Here is a 17775-nt window from a genome sequence, read left to right as displayed (position 1 = left end):
TGCACTGCCCCATCAAACACTCCCAGGGCAGGTACAGCACGGGGTTAGATACAGAGTAAAGCTCCCTCTACACTGTCCCATCAAACACTCCCAGGGCAGGAACAGCACGGGGTTAGATACAGAGTAAAGCTCCCTCTACACTGTCCCATCAAACACTCCCAGGGCAGGTACAGCACGGGGTTAGATACAGAGTAAAGCTCCCTCTGCACTGCCCCATCAAACACTCCCAGGGCAGGTACAGCACGGGGTTAGATACAGAGTAAAGCCCCCTCTACACTGTCCCATCAAACACTCCCAGGGCAGGTACAGGGGGTTAGATACAGAGTAAAGCTCCCTCTACACTGTCCCATCAAACACTCCCAGGGGTAGGTACAGGGGGTTAGATACAGAGTAAAGCTCCCTCTACACTGTCCCATCAAACACTCCCAGGGCAGGTACAGCACGGGGTTAGATACATAGTAAAGCTCGCTCTACACTGTCCCATCAAACACTTCCAGGGTAGGTACAGCACGGGGTTAGATACAGAGTAAAGCTCCCTCTGCACTTTCCCATCAAACACTCCCAGGGCAGGTACAGCACGCGTTAGATACAGAGTAAAGCTCCCTCTACACTGTCCGATCAAACACTCCCAGGGCAGATACAGCACGGGGTTAGATACAGAGTAAAGCTCCCTCTACACTGTCCGATCAAACACTCCCAGGACTGGTACAGCACGGGGTTAGATACAGAGTAAAGCTCCCTCTACACTGTCCCATCAAACACTCCCAGGGCAGGTACAGCACGGGGTTAGATACAGAGTAAAGCTCCCTCTGCACTGTCCCATCAAACACTCCCAGGGCAGGTACAGGGGGTTAGATACAGAGTAAAGCTCCCTCTACAGAGAGGATGTTTCCACTGATGGGGGAGACTAGAACTAGGGGGCATAATCTTAGAATAAGGGGCCACCCATTTAAAACTGAGATGAGGAGAAATTTCTTCTCTCTGAGGGTTGTAAATCTGTGGAATTCGCTGCCTCAGAGAGCTGTGGAGGCTGGGTCATTGAATATATTTAAGACAGAAATAGACAGTTTCTAAAACGATAAGGGAGTGAAGGGTTATGGGGAGCGGGCGGGGAAGTGGAGCTGAGTCCGTGATCAGATCAGCCATGATCTTATTAAATGGCGGAGCAGGCTCGAGGGGCCGTATGGCCGACTCCTGCTCCTATTTCTTATGTTGTTACGAGGTGCTGTTGCTCGAGCTTACGTTGAGCTTCATTGGAACAGAGTATGAGGCCGAGGATGGAGAGGGAGTGGGGCAGAGAACTAAATTGACTTAAAGTGACAGTCCTACATCTGGATCTGTGTTTGTCGACGTATTTCCTGCCCTGTGTCTGCGACTGGATTTGAACCCTGTGTTTCTGAGAATGAAGGTCTCGATGTGAGAAGGGAGCAGTTTGTGTCTTGCCCGTTGAAAGTAATGTTCATCACGTCACATTTACTTTGTCACCTGACGATTTATACCTCTCAGCCCGTGGCTACGGTGATGTCAACTCCCTCTGATGCTGAAGGGGCTGCCCTCATATCCGGGGAACAGGGGAACGTCCCCATGGAAGAGCCCCAGCCAATCCCAGCGCCCGGACCTAGGGATCACAGACCAACCAAACCTGTCGGATCCGGCAAGTCTTCCCTTCTGGTACAGAAGTTTCTGGAAGGACAGCCGAAAATGTTAGGAGTAAGTTGCCTCTTGTGTCTTTTTGGGGGGTTTCCAGACCACATAGCCGCATCATCGCTAAGATCGCCCATTTCCACCTCCGGAACGTCGCCCGACTCCGCCCCCTTGCCTCAGCTCATCTGCTTAAACCCTCAGCCCCGCCCTTTGTTACCTCCAGACTGGACTATTCCGACGCACCCCTGGCTGGCCTCCCACATTCTACCCTGCGTAAACTTGAGCTGATCCAAAACTCGGCTGCCCCCGTGACCTAACTCGCACCGAGTCCCGCTCACCTGTGCTCGCTGACCGACATTGGCTCCCGGTCCAGCAACGCCTCGATTTTAAAATTCTCACATCCTTGTTTTCAAATCTCTGTGGCCCTCGCCCCTCCCTATCTCTCTGATCTCCTCCAGCCCCACAACCCCCCGAGATATCTGCGCCCCTCTAATTCCGGCCTCTTGAGCACCCCCTGATTATAGTCGCTCCACCATCGGTGGCCGTGCCTTCAGCTTTTCTGCTGCCTAAGTCCTAAGCTATAGAATTCCCTGTTAAACCTCTCCGCCTCTCTTTCCACCTTTAAGATACTCCTTAAAACCGACCTCTCTGACCAAGACCTGTCCAAGTGTCCCCTTATGAGGTTCGGGATCAAATTGTGGTGGGTAACCGCTCCAGTGAAATGCCTTGGTGTGTTTTATTTTCTTCACTAACTGGCTGACAAGACCGGCATTTATTGCCCGTTCCCCGAATTGCCCCTCGGGAAGGTGGTGGTGAGTCTCCTTCTTGAACCGCTGCAGTCCGTGTGGTGAAGGTGCTCCCACAGTGCTGTTGGGGAGGGAGTTCCAGGATTTTGACCCAGCGACGATGAAGGAACGGCCGATATATTTCCAAGTCAGGATGGTGTGTGTGACTGGGAGGGGAACGTGGAGGTGGTGTTGTTCCCATGCGCCTGCTGCCCTTGTCCTTCTAGATGGTCGAGGTGTACTACGCTTTAATACGTTAAAGGCGCTATATAACTGTAAATTGTTGATGGTGTTGTTATCCGCGCTGTATTCCCATGGGTTTTTCCGAACATCCCAATGTTCCGCCCGCCTCCATGTCTTTGTTATCTCGAGACCATGTTTTCTGAATTGTCTGCCCGTGCAATTCAACTGTCTTTCTGATCCCCAGGTTGTGCACATCGTGCTGGCACTGGGCCTGATCATCGTGACCATGCCGTCTCTCGTTGTGCACTTTCATCAGGAAATAAGCCTTGGTCTTTTGTGGTGGATTGTGTTACAGGTAGGTTTCACGCACCAGTTTTAACCGATATGTGCAGTTGGCCAGTGAACGTCAATATAGATCAGTGTGAGGAGGGATAAGGAAGCCACATGCTCCTCGGAAAATAAGTGTCTAAATGGGGTATACAGGTACACAGATCACTATCGGTAGTGACACGGGTTAGTAAGGTCATAAAACAGCAGACCAAGCGCTGGGGTTCATTCCCAGAGGGATAGAGCAGGGAAGCTCAGTTAAACTTATATAGGCCCTTGGTTAGACCACACTTGGAGAACTGTGAACAGTTCTGTTCGCCAGATTACACTCAGAGAACTGTGAACAGTTTGGGTCTCCATATTATGCAAAGGCACCGGAGTCAGTGCAAAAAAGATTTACTGGAATGAGACTGGAACTAAGAGGTTCTACTGTCCGGGAACGATTAAATAGGCTGGGGTTCCTTTCTCTAGCAAAGAGAATGCTGAGACGTGACCTGATAAAGGTCTTTAAAATTATGAAAGGGTTGGACAGGGTAGATGCAGAGAAGATGTTTCCATTTGTGGGCGAGAGCTGAATTAAGGGCCATGAAACATCGAAACATAGAAAATAGGTGCAGGAGTAGGCCATTCGGCCCTTCGAACCTGCACCACCATTCAATATGATCATGGCTGATCATTCCCTCAGTACCCCTTTCCTGCTTTCTCTCCATACCCCTTGATCCCTTTAGCCCTAAGGGTCATATCTAAGTCACTTTTGAATATATCTAATGAACTGGCCTCAACAACTCTCTGCGGTAGAGAATTCCACAGGTTTCACAATTCACAATCGGTTCACAATATGAGACAGTCACTAATAATCCCAAAGGGGAATTCAGGAGAAGCTCCTTTCCCCAGAGAGTGGTGAGAATGGGGAACTCGCTCCCACAGGGAGTGCTTGAGGCGAATAGCAAAGATGCATTTAAGGGGAAGCTGGGTAAAGACATGAGGGAGAAAGGAATAGAGGATACGTTGATGGGGTGAGATGGAGAGGGGTGTGAGTAGGCCCCTGTGGAACATAAACACCGGCACGGATCTGTTGGGCTGAACGGACTCTTTCTGTGCCGTTAACACTTTGTAATAAAACCCCTGGTGAAGACCCCAACTCAATGATACAGGACCCGAAGGTTGGGAAGTGTACAAAGGAATGTGAAGAGCTAAATGCAATAGTAGAGAAAGATAGAACTCCCATTTCGACAATGCCTTGCACCACCGCACGTCCCAAAGTGCTTTACAGCCAATGAAGTACTTTTTGAAGTGTAGTCACTGTTGTAATGTAGGAAATGCAGCAGCAAATTTATGCATAACAAGCTCCGACACACAGCAATGCGATAATAACCAGATATTCTGTTTTTTGGTGATGTTAGTTGAGGGATAAATATTGGCCACAGGACACCGGAGAGAACTCCCCGCCCCCCCCCTGTTCTTCCAATAGTGTTCGTGGGATCTTTTATATCCACCAGGAATGGTCGACAAAGGCCTCGGTTTAACGTCTTATCTGAAACACAGCATCTCCGACAGTGTAGTGCTCCCTCAGTACTGCCCCTTCGACAGTGTAGTGCTCCCTCAGTACTGCCCCTTCGACAGTGTAGTGCTCCCTCAGTACTGCCCCTCCGACAGTGCAGCACTCCCTCAGGACTGACCCTCCGACAGTGCAGCACTCCCTCAGTACTGGCCCCTCCGACAGTGCAGCGCTCCCTCAGTACTGCCCCTCCGACAGTGCAGCACTCCCTCAGTACTGCCCCTCCGACAGTGCAGCGTTCCCTCAGTACTGGAAACCAGGGGAATGTCGGGCTAGAATTTGTGCTCCAAACCCTGGAGTGGGACTTGAATCCACGACCTTCTGACTCTGAGGCGAGAGTGCTGCCCACTGAGCCATGGCTGACAAGGTTGGTTGGGGAGAAGGAATTACCCGTGCTTGTTGGAGACACTTTGAGCAGGAGATACGATGGGGGGCATTCCACGTGAGATCAGAGCAGGGGGCAAGGCCAGGAATATCATTGGCTGGCTGAGGAGTTAAGGGGTGGGACCATGAGCGAGGGGGGGATCTGCCAGTTGGGTTAGATGTGAAGTCATTGGTCAAACTCAGCCCTGAGTGGCTTTTATTTAATTCATTCACTCACGGGATTTGGGCATTGCTGGCAAGGCCGGCATTTATTGCCCATTCCCTCCCTGCCCCTTGAGCAGGTGTTGGTGAGCTGCCTTCTTGAACCGCTGCAGTCCGTGTGGTGAAGGTACTCCCACAGTGCTGTTAGTTCGGGGAGTTACAGCATTTTGACCCGATGACGATGAACGAACGGCCGATATATGACCAAGTCAGGGTGGTGTGTGACTTGGTGGTGATGTTCCCTTTGCGTTTTCTGCCCATCACCCGCTCGGTTGTGGAGGTTCTATCGAAGATGTCTGGGGAGTTGCTGCAGGTCACTTGTAGATTTGTAACCCTTACCACCAGTGCATGTGTGTTGTATTCTCTCACTGTGTCTCTTACACTTGCAGTGTATCGGATCGGGTGTCTTGTCCATCGCAGCAGAAGAGAGACCAACCATCAACATGGTAAGCCAGTCAAAAGATGAACCGATTACTGCCCTTCGGAGGCTAAACAAGGCTGGTCGGGTCTCAGTTAGAGTATTGTTTCAAATTGTAGGCACCACATGTTAGGGAGGGTGTGAAGGCCTTAGAGAGGGTGAACAGGAGATTGACCAGAATGGTACCCGGGATGTGGGACTTCAGTTACATGGAGAGACTGGAGAAGCTGGGATTGTTCTCCTTAGAGCAGAGAAGGTTAAGGGGAGATTGACCAGAATGGTACCCGGGATGTGGGACCTCAGTTACATGGGGAGACTGGAGAAGCTGGGGTTGTTCTCCTTAGAGCAGAGAAGGTTAAGGGGAGATTGACCAGAATGGTACCCGGGATGTGGGACTTCAGTAACATGGGGAGACTGGAGAAGCTGGGATTGTTCTCCTTAGAGCAGAGAAGGTTAAGGGGAGATTGACCAGAATGGTACCAGGGATGTGGGACCTCAGTTACATGGGGAGACTGGAGAAGCTGGGATTGTTCTCCTTAGAGCAGAGAAGGTTAAGGGGAGATTGACCAGAATGGTACCAGGGATGTGGGACTTCAGTTACATGGGGAGACTGGAGAAGCTGGGATTGTTCTCCTTAGAGCAGAGAAGGTTAAGGGGAGATTGACCAGAATGGTACCAGGGATGTGGGACCTCAGTTACATGGAGAGACTGGAGAAGCTGGGGTTGTTCTCCTTAAAGCAGAGAAGGTTAAGGGGAGATTGACCAGAATGGTACCGGGGATGTGGGACTTCAGTTACATGGAGAGACTGGAGAAGCTGGGATTGTTCTCCTTAGAGCAGAGAAGGTTAAGGGCAGATTTGATCGAGGTGTTCAGAGTTATGAAGGGTTTGATGGAGTAAATAAGGAGAAACGGTTTCCTGTGACAGGAGGGTCGGTAACCAGAGGACACGGATTGATGATGTTCAAGGTGCTATTTAAATGCAAGTTTTTGCTGTTGTTGTTGTACTGCTCTCGAACAAGACTTCCTGACCTCACAGTTCCTGAACCTCTTTGAAGAACAGGCTTCATTGACGGTTATCGTTCTATATCATCGTCATCATCATCATCGGCAGTCCCTCGGAATCGAGGAAGACTTGCTTCCACTCCTGAAGTGAGTTCTTAGGTGACTGAACAGTCCGATACGGGAACCACAGTCCCTGTCACAGTGGGACAGACAGTGGTTGAGGGGAGGGGAGGGTGGGACAGGTTTGCCGCACGCTCTTTCCGCTGTCTGCACTTGGTCTCTGCGCGCTCTCGGCGACGAGACTCGAGGTGCTCAGCGCCCTCCCGGATACACTTCCTCCACTGAGGGCGGTCTTTGTCAGTGGGGATGTTGCACTTTATCAGGGAGGTTTTGAGGGTGTCCCTTGTAACGTTTCCTCTGCCCACCTTTGGCTTGTTTGCCGTGAAGGAGTTCCAAGTAGAGCGCTTGCTTTGGGAGTCTCGTGTCTGGGGGCATGCGGACAATGCGGCCTGCCCAGCGGAGCTGATCGAGTGTGGTCAGTGCTTCGATGCTGGGGATGTTGGCCTGGTCCAGGACACTAACGTTGGTGTGTTTGTCCTCCCAGGGGATGTGTAGGATCTTGCGGAGACATCGTTGGTGGTATTTCTCCAGCGACTTGAGTCTACTGTACATGGCCCCTGTCTCTGAGCCATACAGGAGGGCGGGTGTTACTACAGCCCTGTAGACCATGAGCCTGGTGGTAGGTTTGAGGGCCTGGTCTTCGAACACTCTTTTCCTCAGGCGGCCGAAGGCTGCACTGGCGCACTGGGGGCCGTGTTTGATCTGGTGGTCAATGCCGGCCCTTGTTGATAGGAGGCTCCCGAGGTTTGGGAAATGGTCCCCGGTGTCCAGGGCCCACGGCGTGGATCTTGATGACTGGGGGGCAATGCTGAGCAGTGAGGACAGGCTGGTGGAGGACCTTTGTCTGACTGACGTAAGGCCCATGCTTTCGTACGCCTCGGTAACTAAACTACAGAACCAGTGGGAACCTGTTCAATCTGCGCCGTCTCCAGGCCAGGTCCAAGACCACCCCAACCTCTGTCGTCGAGCTACAGCACGCGGACGACGCCTGGGTCTGTGCACGTACAGAGGCTGAACTCCAGGACCTAGTCGATGTTTCTATAATACAGTTCTTGGATCTCTCTCCCTATGTTTAATGCTCTCGCCACCAGCACTGCACTGGAGTGTCAGCCTAGATTTATGTGCTGATGTTTCTGGAGTGGGACTTGAATCCACGATCGTCTGACTCCAAGGCGAGGGTACTGCCCACTGAGCCACGGCTGGCACTGCGAGGGAGGGGCGAAGCCATGGAGAGATTTGAAAACCAGGATGAGAATTTTAAAATCCCGGAGTTGCTTAACCGGGAGCCACCGTCGGTCAGTGAGCGCAGGGTGGGTGATGGGTGAACAGGACTTGGTGCGAGTTAGGATACGGAGCAGCACAGTTTTGGATGAGCTGAAGTTCACGGAAGGTCGAACGTGGATGGCTGGCCAGGAGAAAGTTGGAATAGTCAAGTCTGGGGTAAGCTGGGAATATTAAATGACGAGGAATGTCGGGCCCGTTTTCTTTGAAGTGAGGCTTTGAGGTGGTTGAGATGGCCATTTCCACGGGTCTGAAGGGAATTGGCGGAACTGACCCAGGCGCATTGCTCAGTGGAGCAAGGAGGTCACAATATGAGGGGAGACGAGTGAAAGGATTGGGAAATACAAGAGGAAGGAAGCGAGATCCCTTCTCCCCTTTTTCACCCAAGGCAGAATAAAGTTGTGGAAGTGACGTGTCAGGGAAGTGGCGGTTAAAATGGTCAAGGGACAATGGGACAGCTCCTGGAGAGGGAAGGGATTGCGGGATATGGTCAGAAGGTGTGTCGGTTGGGTTGTGTACAGCGACGGGGGTCAAGGGTCACAGGTTGGCCGCACTACCACTGTGTTATCGAGGGTAGTGTAAGATTTGGATGACAGTCACACACAGATTACCGAAACGATCTTAGTAGTTGTAAGGCATTTTATCAAGGAGTGGCAGTTATAAGCACAATCACATACAACAGGCGATTAAGATAGATATTGTCGGCATACAACCCGTGACAGATGAGAGAGCGATAAGGGAGTGAAGGGTTGTGGGGAGCGGGCGGGGAAGTGGGAGCTGAGTCCATGATCGGATCAGCCATGATCTTATTGAATGGCGGAGCAGGCTCGAGGGGCCGAATGGCCGACTCCTGCTCCTATTCCTTATGTTGTTATGATCCATGGCCCTGGAAGGGAACAGGTGGATGTTGAGGCAGAACGGTGGTCACCGAACAGATCCCGAGCTGGTGGAAGTGTTCGGCCGAAGTCTGCACGGGGTCCACCTCGAAGAAACTCTCTCCTCAGTCTTGCCCGTTCACATATCCTATTTCGGTGGGTCGGTGATACCTTGCTTCAATCATTTTTACCCATTCCATTGTCCAATTACAGGCGGGTGAATACCGAAGATAGCCTCCCCCCCCTCGTCATGAAGTCATCTTCTTCCTTATCTCTGTTCTCAATGCCTTGTTGTCCTGCCATAGACAGCTGTTTATTTTATGGCTCCTTGCTGCTTTCTCGGTCAGTTTTGGCCGTGCCTGCTTGCAGGCCTGTTTTTCGGGTCCTGACCTCCTCGTGACCTTCGCGCTCTGTGTCTGCTGAGCTGGCGTCAGTTCTTCATTTGTAAAAGCAATTACTTCCCTCGCAAGCCGCAACATCCGCCATTCATGATTTCTGACACATTCCCGACTTTGAGAAGGAAGTATTCTGATTGACTTCTCAGAGTCGGCTCCTGACTAACCCAGCTCGTTCCAGGTTATTTGCTACTTCGTTTTCTCCACGTGAGCGTAAGTTAGCAAGGGGCATTGAGAAATGATGATTTGCACTCTGTCTTGCACTCCATTCCTTTGAGGGGGAGGAACAGCCTGTGACCCTTACTCAAGTTCAGTTCAATGTTGTGGTGTTCCAATTCTGCCCCGCCTGACTGTTTCTTCGATCTTTCCTGATCTTACCCGGCCTGGGGTCTCCGCTGTATTGCTTTGGTTTTCTCTTTATCAGTCTGCTCAATGAACTGGTTCGTCATAGACATGAGCACACAATTGACTTATGCCTCAAAGTCTTGCTGCAGGGGGTATCTATATCAAATAAACTATCATTTCAAGTTGGAGAACGACCAGAACATGTGAAATAATACGCACCTAAGAGTGTGCCGAATGGGACAGGTGCGTTTCGACCCGTAAAGCACGCCAATTGTCGTGACACGGGAGGCACCACTAAAACCATCTCAGACTGGATTCGTACTGGGCTTTCCCCACGCTTTGTTACCGACAAAACACAAAGTTATTACAGTCACAGTTAAGTTCAGTCTGACAATTATTTCAAGACACACCACATTTTAACATCTCATCAACAAGTCATAGGGCTAGACTTTCCCCGAGAGCCCCTCAACGCCTGATTGGCCGCTCAGCAAAACCGCTAACGTTTGGTGAGAAACGCTGGTGAAACTTTACACTTCCCTGTAAAGTCCTGTCCCCTCAGTACAGATTCACACGAGGCATGTCGTGAAGTCAAGGTCACTCTGGACCTGCATCTTTATTTCACAGCTCTGGAATGCTGCACTTGCCTGAGACCTGTCCTTATATACCCGTCTCTTGCAAGTGCACCCCTGGTGGTAAGGTATGCTGGTGGTTACAGGTCATATCTTATTACAGTCATGTATAGCATGTTAGGGTACAGTTATATATAATAATGTCAGATACATGACATCACCCTCCCCCTCTCTCCCCCAACCCTCTCTCCCCTTCCTCTCTCTCCTCCTACCCCCTCTCTCCCCTCGTCTCTCCCTGTAAAGTCCTGTCCCCTCAGTACAGATTCACACGAGGCATGGAGTGAAGTCAAGGTCACTCTGGACCTGCACCTTTATTTCACAGCTCTGGAATGCTGCACTTGCCTGAGACCTGTCCTTATATACCTGTCTCTTGCAAGTGCACCCCCGGTAGTAAGGTATGCTGGTGGTTACAGGTCATATCTTATTACAGTCATGTATAGCATGTTAGGGTACAGTTATATATAACAATGTAAGATACATGACAAAAACTAATTAAAACTAATCGCCCCGGCGAGAAAATGGGTCTTGCACCATATTCTCAACGGTTTTCTCGGTGGTTGAGAGGAAACTAAGTAAAACGGGTGGTTTTCAAAAAATTTAGTCCAGGGCTGCGGTTGGGCCTAGGGAATGGGGGAAAACTTAAAAAAAAAAATTTCGCTTAAAAAAAAAACATTCCCAAGATAGTTTTACACTTAATCGGCATTTTAAAATGTTTAAAAAATAAATCAAGAACCTTTAACTTACCTTTCTTGCCCTGTTTAAGCAGCTTTCGCAGGGCAGTTCCCGCGGCAATCTGGATGGGCTTCCGTTGAGGCCAAACTTAGGCCCTGGCGATTTCCTCGGCGTTGCTCGTCGGCGGTTTGGTCCCGCCGGGCGTTTTCAGATGCGGGCGATACCCTTGGAAAGATAACGGGGAAATTTTGACCCGGTTGGGAAAAAGAGCTGGACCGCCGAGAAAATCGCCGAGAACCCGCCGAAAATGACGGCAAAGTCCAGCCCATGAACTTGAAAGAGGCTCCAGATCTCACTTTTACTCGTATCCACCTTGTGGATAATTCTGGCTCAATTTATTTCTCCCGAGTCTTCAGTTGTCCCAATCCAAAAATCTATGGGCCCGAAATTGATGGCCACTTCCGGCAACATAACTCTTCAAGTTCCGCCCAGGGCCACTTTCCATTTGGTGTGGACGGGCAGGTGGGGAGAAGCACCGGGGACCGCATACCGAGATGCCATATTGATGCGTGGTGTGTTTAACTCTATCCTGATTGTTTCATTACATAGAAACATAGAAAATAGGTGCAGGAGTAGGCCATTCGGGCCTTCGAGCCTGCACCACCATTCAATATGATCATGGCTGATCATTCACCTCAGTACCCCATTTCTGCTTTCGCTCCATACCCCTTGATCCCTTTAGCTGTAAGGGCCACATCTAACTCCCTTTTGAATATATCCAATGAACTGGCCTCAACAACTCTCTGCGGCAGGGAATTCCACAGGTTAACCACTCTCTGAGTGAATAAGTTTCTCCTCATCTTGGTCCTAAATGGCTTACCCCTCATCCTAAGACTGTGTCCCCTGGTTCTGGACTTCCCCAACATCGGGAACATTCTTCCTGCATCTAACCTGTCCAGTCCCGTCAGAATTGTATACGTTTCTATGAGATCCCCTCTCATCCTTCTAAATTCCAGTGAATACAGGCCCAGTCGATCCAGTCTCTCCTCATATGTAAGTCCTGCCATCCCGGGAATCAGTCTGGTGAACCTTCGCTGCACTCTCTCAATAGCAAGAATGTCCTTCCTCAGATTAGGATACCAAAACTGAACATAATATTCAAGGTGTGGCCTCACCAAGGCCCTGTATAACTGCAGTAAGACCTCCCTGCTCCTATACTCAAAACCTCTTGCTATGAAGGCCAACATGCTATTTGCCTTCTTCACCACCTGCTGTACCTGCATGCCAACTTTCAATGACTGATGTACCATGATACCCAGGTCTCGCTGCACCTCCCCTTTTCCTAATCTGTCACCATTCAGATAATATTCTGTCTTCCTGTTTTTGCCACCAAAGTGGATAACCCCACACTTATCCACATTATACTGCATCTACCATGCATTTGCCCATTCACCTAACCTGTCCAAGTCACCCTGCAGCCTCCTAGCATCCCCCTCGCAGCTCACATTGCCACCCAGGTAAGTGTCATCTGCAAACTTGGAGATATTACATTCAATTCCTTCATCTAAATCATTAATGTATATTGTAAAGAGCTGGGGTCCCAGCACTGAGCCCTGCGGTACCCCACTAGTCAATGCCTGCCATTCTGAAAAGGACCCGTTTATCCCGACTCTCTGCTTCCTGTCTGCCAACCAGTTCTCTATCCACGTCAGTACATTACCCCCGATACCATGTGCTTTGATTTTGTACACCAATCTCTTGTGTGGGACCTTGTCAAAAGCCTTTTGAAAGTCCAAATACACCACATCCACTGGTTCTCCCTTGTCCACTCTACTAGTTACATCCTCAAAAAATTCCAGAGGATTTGTCAAGCATGATTTCCCCTTCATAAATCCATGCTGACTTGGACTGATCCTGTCACTGCTTTCCAAATGGGCTGCTATTTCATCTTTAATCATTGATTCCAGTATTTTCCCCACTTCATTAATTCGATAGTTTTTCGATGGAGTATGTGTCGATGCTTTAAAAGTTATCTCACTTCCTGAGCCACGTTAACCATTTCATGTCTCATTGTCAAGTAACTGAGCAGGTCTGAGACGCGCCCTTCAGTGCAAATTCACCATGCATTTCCGCATGGTGACCACATGCCACACGTGTTATCCAAGACAAGCCATTCTCGGGCTTTCAGGTGATCTTATCAAAAGATTGTAGTCGTCTGGAGATCTTTGCTCACCTGCCGATCCATGGTCATGATGTCTTGACGCGTTTTCAGGCTGTCAATGTAGTTTTCTTAAACGTTACATCACCAAGGACACAAATGTCTCCAAAAGAAAGCTTTCCACTATTCGTAAGCTACACTTTCCTGACTTTCACGAGAATGAAAACTCCCATTAATACCAGATTCTACCTCATTCATGAGCCCTGGAGGAACCTTTCTGTCCAATAAAATATTTAAGACGGAAAACATAGATGAAACGTTCTCACTTGGTTCAAGTTATGTCTGCAGATAAGTTCTTAAATTCTTAAAACTGCTGGATCTCTTGCAATGCCAACTTTATTAAAGTTAAATAAAACATTCTCAGCGGGGAAGGCAGCAGTGTTAGATTACAAAAACTCAGTAAATTACAACACATTCCTCTTTGATTTTCCTTCAGGTGCCTTTTCAATTGACGAAACAATACTGAATATAACTGAAGAAAAATGAGTTTTCACATTTAAGCCAATCATAAGAACATAACATAAGAACATAAGAATTAGGAACAGGAGTAGGCCATCTAGCCCCTCGAGCCTGCTCCGCCATTCAACAAGATCATGGCTGATCTGGCCGTGGACTCAGCTCCACTTACCCGCCCTCTCCCCGTAACCCTTAATTCCCTTATTGGTTAAAAATCTATCTATCTGTGATTTGAATACATTCAATGAGCTAGCCTCAACTGCTTCCCTGGACAGAGAATTCCACAGATTCACAACCCTCTGGGAGAAGAAATTCCTTCTCAATTCGGTTTTAAATTGGCTCCCCCGTATTTTGAGGCTGTGCCCCCTAGTTCTAGTCTCCCCGACCAGTGGAAACAACCTCTCTGCCTCTATCTTGTCTATCCCTTTCATTATTTTAAATGTTTCTATCAGATCACCCCTCATCCTTCTGAACTCCAATGAGTAAAGACCCAGTCTACTCAATCTATCATCATAAGGTAAACCCCTCATCTCCGGAATCAGCCGAGTGAATCGTCTCTGTACCCCCTCCAAAGCCAGTATATCCTTCCTTAAGTAAGGTGACCAAAACTGCACGCAGTACTCCAGGTGCGGCCTCACCAATACCCTGCACAGTTGCAGCAGGACCTCCCTGCTTTTGTACTCAAATTAAACTGCTTTGTAAATTGTGAGAGCAGCCGCGATGCTCAGGTTAAATTTTACTCTGAAATCCATCCGCCCACTTTCCCCCTCGAAGACCCTCCCAGTGCCACTTTGGAGGTGGCCTGGAGCGGGCGGGAGGGGGGGGGGCGGAGAGCTGCCGGGAACCGTCCGCTGACCGAGTCGTGCAACTGAGCTCCCGGCCCGCCGAGCTCCCGGATTCCTGCGGGCGGGAGTCGGTGGCGGAACGGGGGCTGGGCCGCTGGCTTCGTTCAGGCTGGTCTGTCCCCAACGGCAAGTCTGGTAAAACCCGGCAAAAACAAAAGTGAAGTGAACAGTTGCGAACATTGTTTCAACAGCGACTTACCTGCGTGGGGGTTCCCCTGAAGGCCCTCGGATAGTTTTCCAGCTCCTCGACCCTCCGTGGACCGGAGTCCATCCTCGGCGGTACTCGGGCGCCAAGCGCCTCTGCCGCCGAGAATGAGCGCTCCCGCCCGTTGCCGCCCAGATTGGCGACGTTCCTCGTCCATTTGCTGCCTGCCGACCTTCAAGGGTCCCCGGCCATGAACATCCCGCCCAAAGTGCCGTGTGGTATCTCAGTGGCCGTCGGCCGCACTTTGGGCGTCAACCCGGGCGGGCGGAGGCTTTGATGAAAATCGGCCCCCGTAATCTTTCCTTAACCAAACCTTTTTTTGAAAAAAATCTTTTTCCACACCTGCTTAACTTAAACTGTCGTCCAAAATGTTTTTCCCAGTCCTGGGTGCACAATCGCCATGAATTGAAACGAACGCACTTTGCACATTCACGCATTTCTTAAAACTTCCAAAGCCAAGACAAAGGGCGGCAAAGGGTTAAAAGTTTTGCCAAAAGGCCACATACTGCGGGCCCCCTGGAATCTGGAATAAAAAACAGCAAATGCTGGACATCTCAGCGGGTCAGGCAGCATCTGATACTTCAGGGGTTGACTGTGGATGGGCAATGGCAGACATTTAGAGACCGCATGGATGAACTACAACAATTGTACATTCCTGTCTGGCGTAAAAATAAAAAAGGGAAGGTGGCTCAACCGTGGCTATCTAGGGAAATCAGGGATAGTATTAAAGCCAAGGAAGTGGCATACAAATTGGCCAGAAATAGCAGCGAACCTGGGGACTGGGAGAAATTTAGAACTCATCAGAGGTGGACAAAGGGTTTGATTAGGGTAGGGAAAATGGAGTACGAGAAGAAGCTTGCAGGGAACATTAAGGCGGATTGCAAAAGTTTCTATAGGTATGTAAAGAGAAAAAGGTTAGTAAAGACAAACGTAGGTCCCCTGCAGTCAGAATCAGGGGAAGTCATAACTGGGAACAAAGAAAAGGCAGACCAATTGAACAAGTACTTTGGTTCGGTATTCACTAAGGAGGACACCAACAACCTTCCGGATATAAAAGGGGTCAGAGGGTCTAGTAAGGAGGAGGAACTGAGGGAAATCTTTATTAGTCGGGAAATTGTGTTGGGGAAATTGATGGGATTGAAGGCCGATAAATCCCCAGGGCCTGATGGACTGCATCCCAGAGTACTTAAGGAGGTGGCCTTGGAAATAGTGGATGCATTGACAGTCATTTTCCAACATTCCATTGACTCTGGATCAGTTCCTATCGAGTGGAGGGTAGCCAATATAACCCCACTTTTTAAAAAAGGAGGGAGAGAGAAAACAGAGAATTATAGACCGGTCAGCCTGACCTCAGTAGTAGGTAAAATGATGGAATCAATTATTAAGGATGTCAGAGCAGTGCATTTGGAAAGAGGTGACATGATAGGTCCAAGTCAGCATGGATTTGTGAAAGGGAAATCATGCTTGACAAATCTTCTGGAATTTTTTGAGGATGTTTCCAGTAAAGTGGACAAGGGAGAACCAGTTGATGTGGTATATTTGGACTTTCAGAAGGCTTTCGACAAGGTCCCACACAAGAGATTGATGTTCAAAGTTAAAGCACATGGGATTGGGGGTAGTGTGCTGACGTGGATTGAGAACTGGTTGTCAGACAGGAAGCAAAGAGTAGGAGTAAATGGGTACTTTTCAGAATGGCAGTCAGTGACTAGTGGGGTACCGCAAGGTTCTGTGCTGGGGTCCCAGCTGTTTACACTGTACATTAATGATTTAGGCGAGGGGATTAAATGTAGTATCTCCAAATTTGTGGATGACACTAAGTTGGGTGGCAGTGTGACCTGCGAGGAAGATGCTATGAGGCTGCAGAGTGACTTGGATAGGTTAGGTGAGTGGGCAAATGCATGGCAGATGAAGTATAATGTGGATAAATGTGAGGTTATCCACTTTGGTGGTAAAAACAGAGAGACAGACTATTATCTGAATGGTGACAGATTAGGAAAAGGGGAGGTGCAACGAGACCTGGGTGTCATGGTACATCAGTCAGTGAAGGTTGGCATGCAGGTACAGCAGGCGGTTAAGAAAGCAAATGGCATGTTGGCCTTCATAGCGAGGGGATTTGAGTACAGGGGCAGGGAGGTGTTGCTACAGTTGTACAGGGCCTTGGTGAGGCCACACCTGGAGTATTGTGTGCAGTTTTGGTCTCCTAACTTGTGGAAGGACATTCTTGCTATTGAGGGAGTGCAGCGAAGATTCACCAGACTGATTCCTGGGATGGTGGGACTGACCTATCAAGAAAGACTGGATCAACTGGGCTTGTATTCACTGGAGTTCAGAAGAATGAGAGGGGACCTCAGAAACGTTTAAAATTCTGACGGGTTTAGACAGGTTAGATGCAGGAAGAATGTTCCCGATGTTGGGGAAGTCCAGAACCAGGGGTCACAGTCTGAGGATAAGGGGTAAGCCATTTAGGACCGAGATGAGGAGAAACTTCTTCACCCAGAGAGTGGTGAACCTGTGGAATTCTCTACCGCAGAAAGTAGCTGAGGCCAATTCACTAAATATATTCAAAAGGGAGTTAGATGAAGTCCTTACTACTCGGTGGAATCAAGGGGTATGGCGAGAAAGCAGGAATGGGGTACTGAAGTTGCATGTTCAGCCATGAACTCATTGAATGGCGGTGCAGACTAGAAGGGCTGAATGTCCTACTCCTGCACCTATTTTCTATGTTTCTATGTTTCTATCTGTGGAGAGAGAGAAACAGAGTTAACATTTCAGGTCGACGATCGTCAGAACTGGAGAGTGTTCGAACTGAACGGATTCTGAAGAAACACTGAAAGGGGGAGGGGAGGATAGAACAAAAGGGAAGGTCTGTGATAGGGGGGAAGGCAGGAGAGATTAGAGAGACACAAGGGCTCGACGGGCCGAATTACAGAGAAAACAGGAGCAGGAGTGGGCCATTCGGCCCTTCGAGCCAGCACCACCGTTCAATATGATCATGGCTGATCCTTTATCTCAACACCATATTCCCGCCTTTTTCCCCATACCCCTTGATGCCTTTTGTGTCTATAAATCTATCTGTCTCCCTCTTAAATATATTCAGTGACTTGGCCTCCACAGCCTTCTGTGGTAGAGAATTCCACAGGTTCATCACCCTCTGAATGAGAACATTTCTCCCCATCTCGGTCCTAAATTTCCTACCTTGTATCCTGAGACTGTGACCCTTGATCTAGACTT

At 49.3% G+C, this 17775-nt stretch overlaps 1 protein-coding gene across 2 annotated transcripts in view; it reads left to right on the top strand.

Annotated features, from left to right (window-relative positions):
• The window catches only part of LOC139272801 (uncharacterized), a 97037-nt gene that overhangs the window by 39224 nt on the left and 40038 nt on the right, over positions 1-17775 (top strand). For both annotated transcript variants that reach the window (XM_070888909.1, XM_070888908.1), the window contains exons 7-9: positions 1507-1710; positions 2857-2967; positions 5472-5528. In XM_070888909.1, coding sequence (XP_070745010.1) covers positions 1507-1710; positions 2857-2967; positions 5472-5528 — 372 coding nt within the window. The remainder of the gene's footprint in view (positions 1-1506; positions 1711-2856; positions 2968-5471; positions 5529-17775) is intronic.

This window comes from Pristiophorus japonicus, chromosome 9 (genome assembly GCF_044704955.1).
Source record: "Pristiophorus japonicus isolate sPriJap1 chromosome 9, sPriJap1.hap1, whole genome shotgun sequence".
Lineage (NCBI taxonomy): Eukaryota > Metazoa > Chordata > Chondrichthyes > Pristiophoridae > Pristiophorus > Pristiophorus japonicus.
The sequence above is the reverse complement of the archived record's forward strand: the minus strand, read 5'-3'. Positions and strand labels throughout refer to the sequence as shown.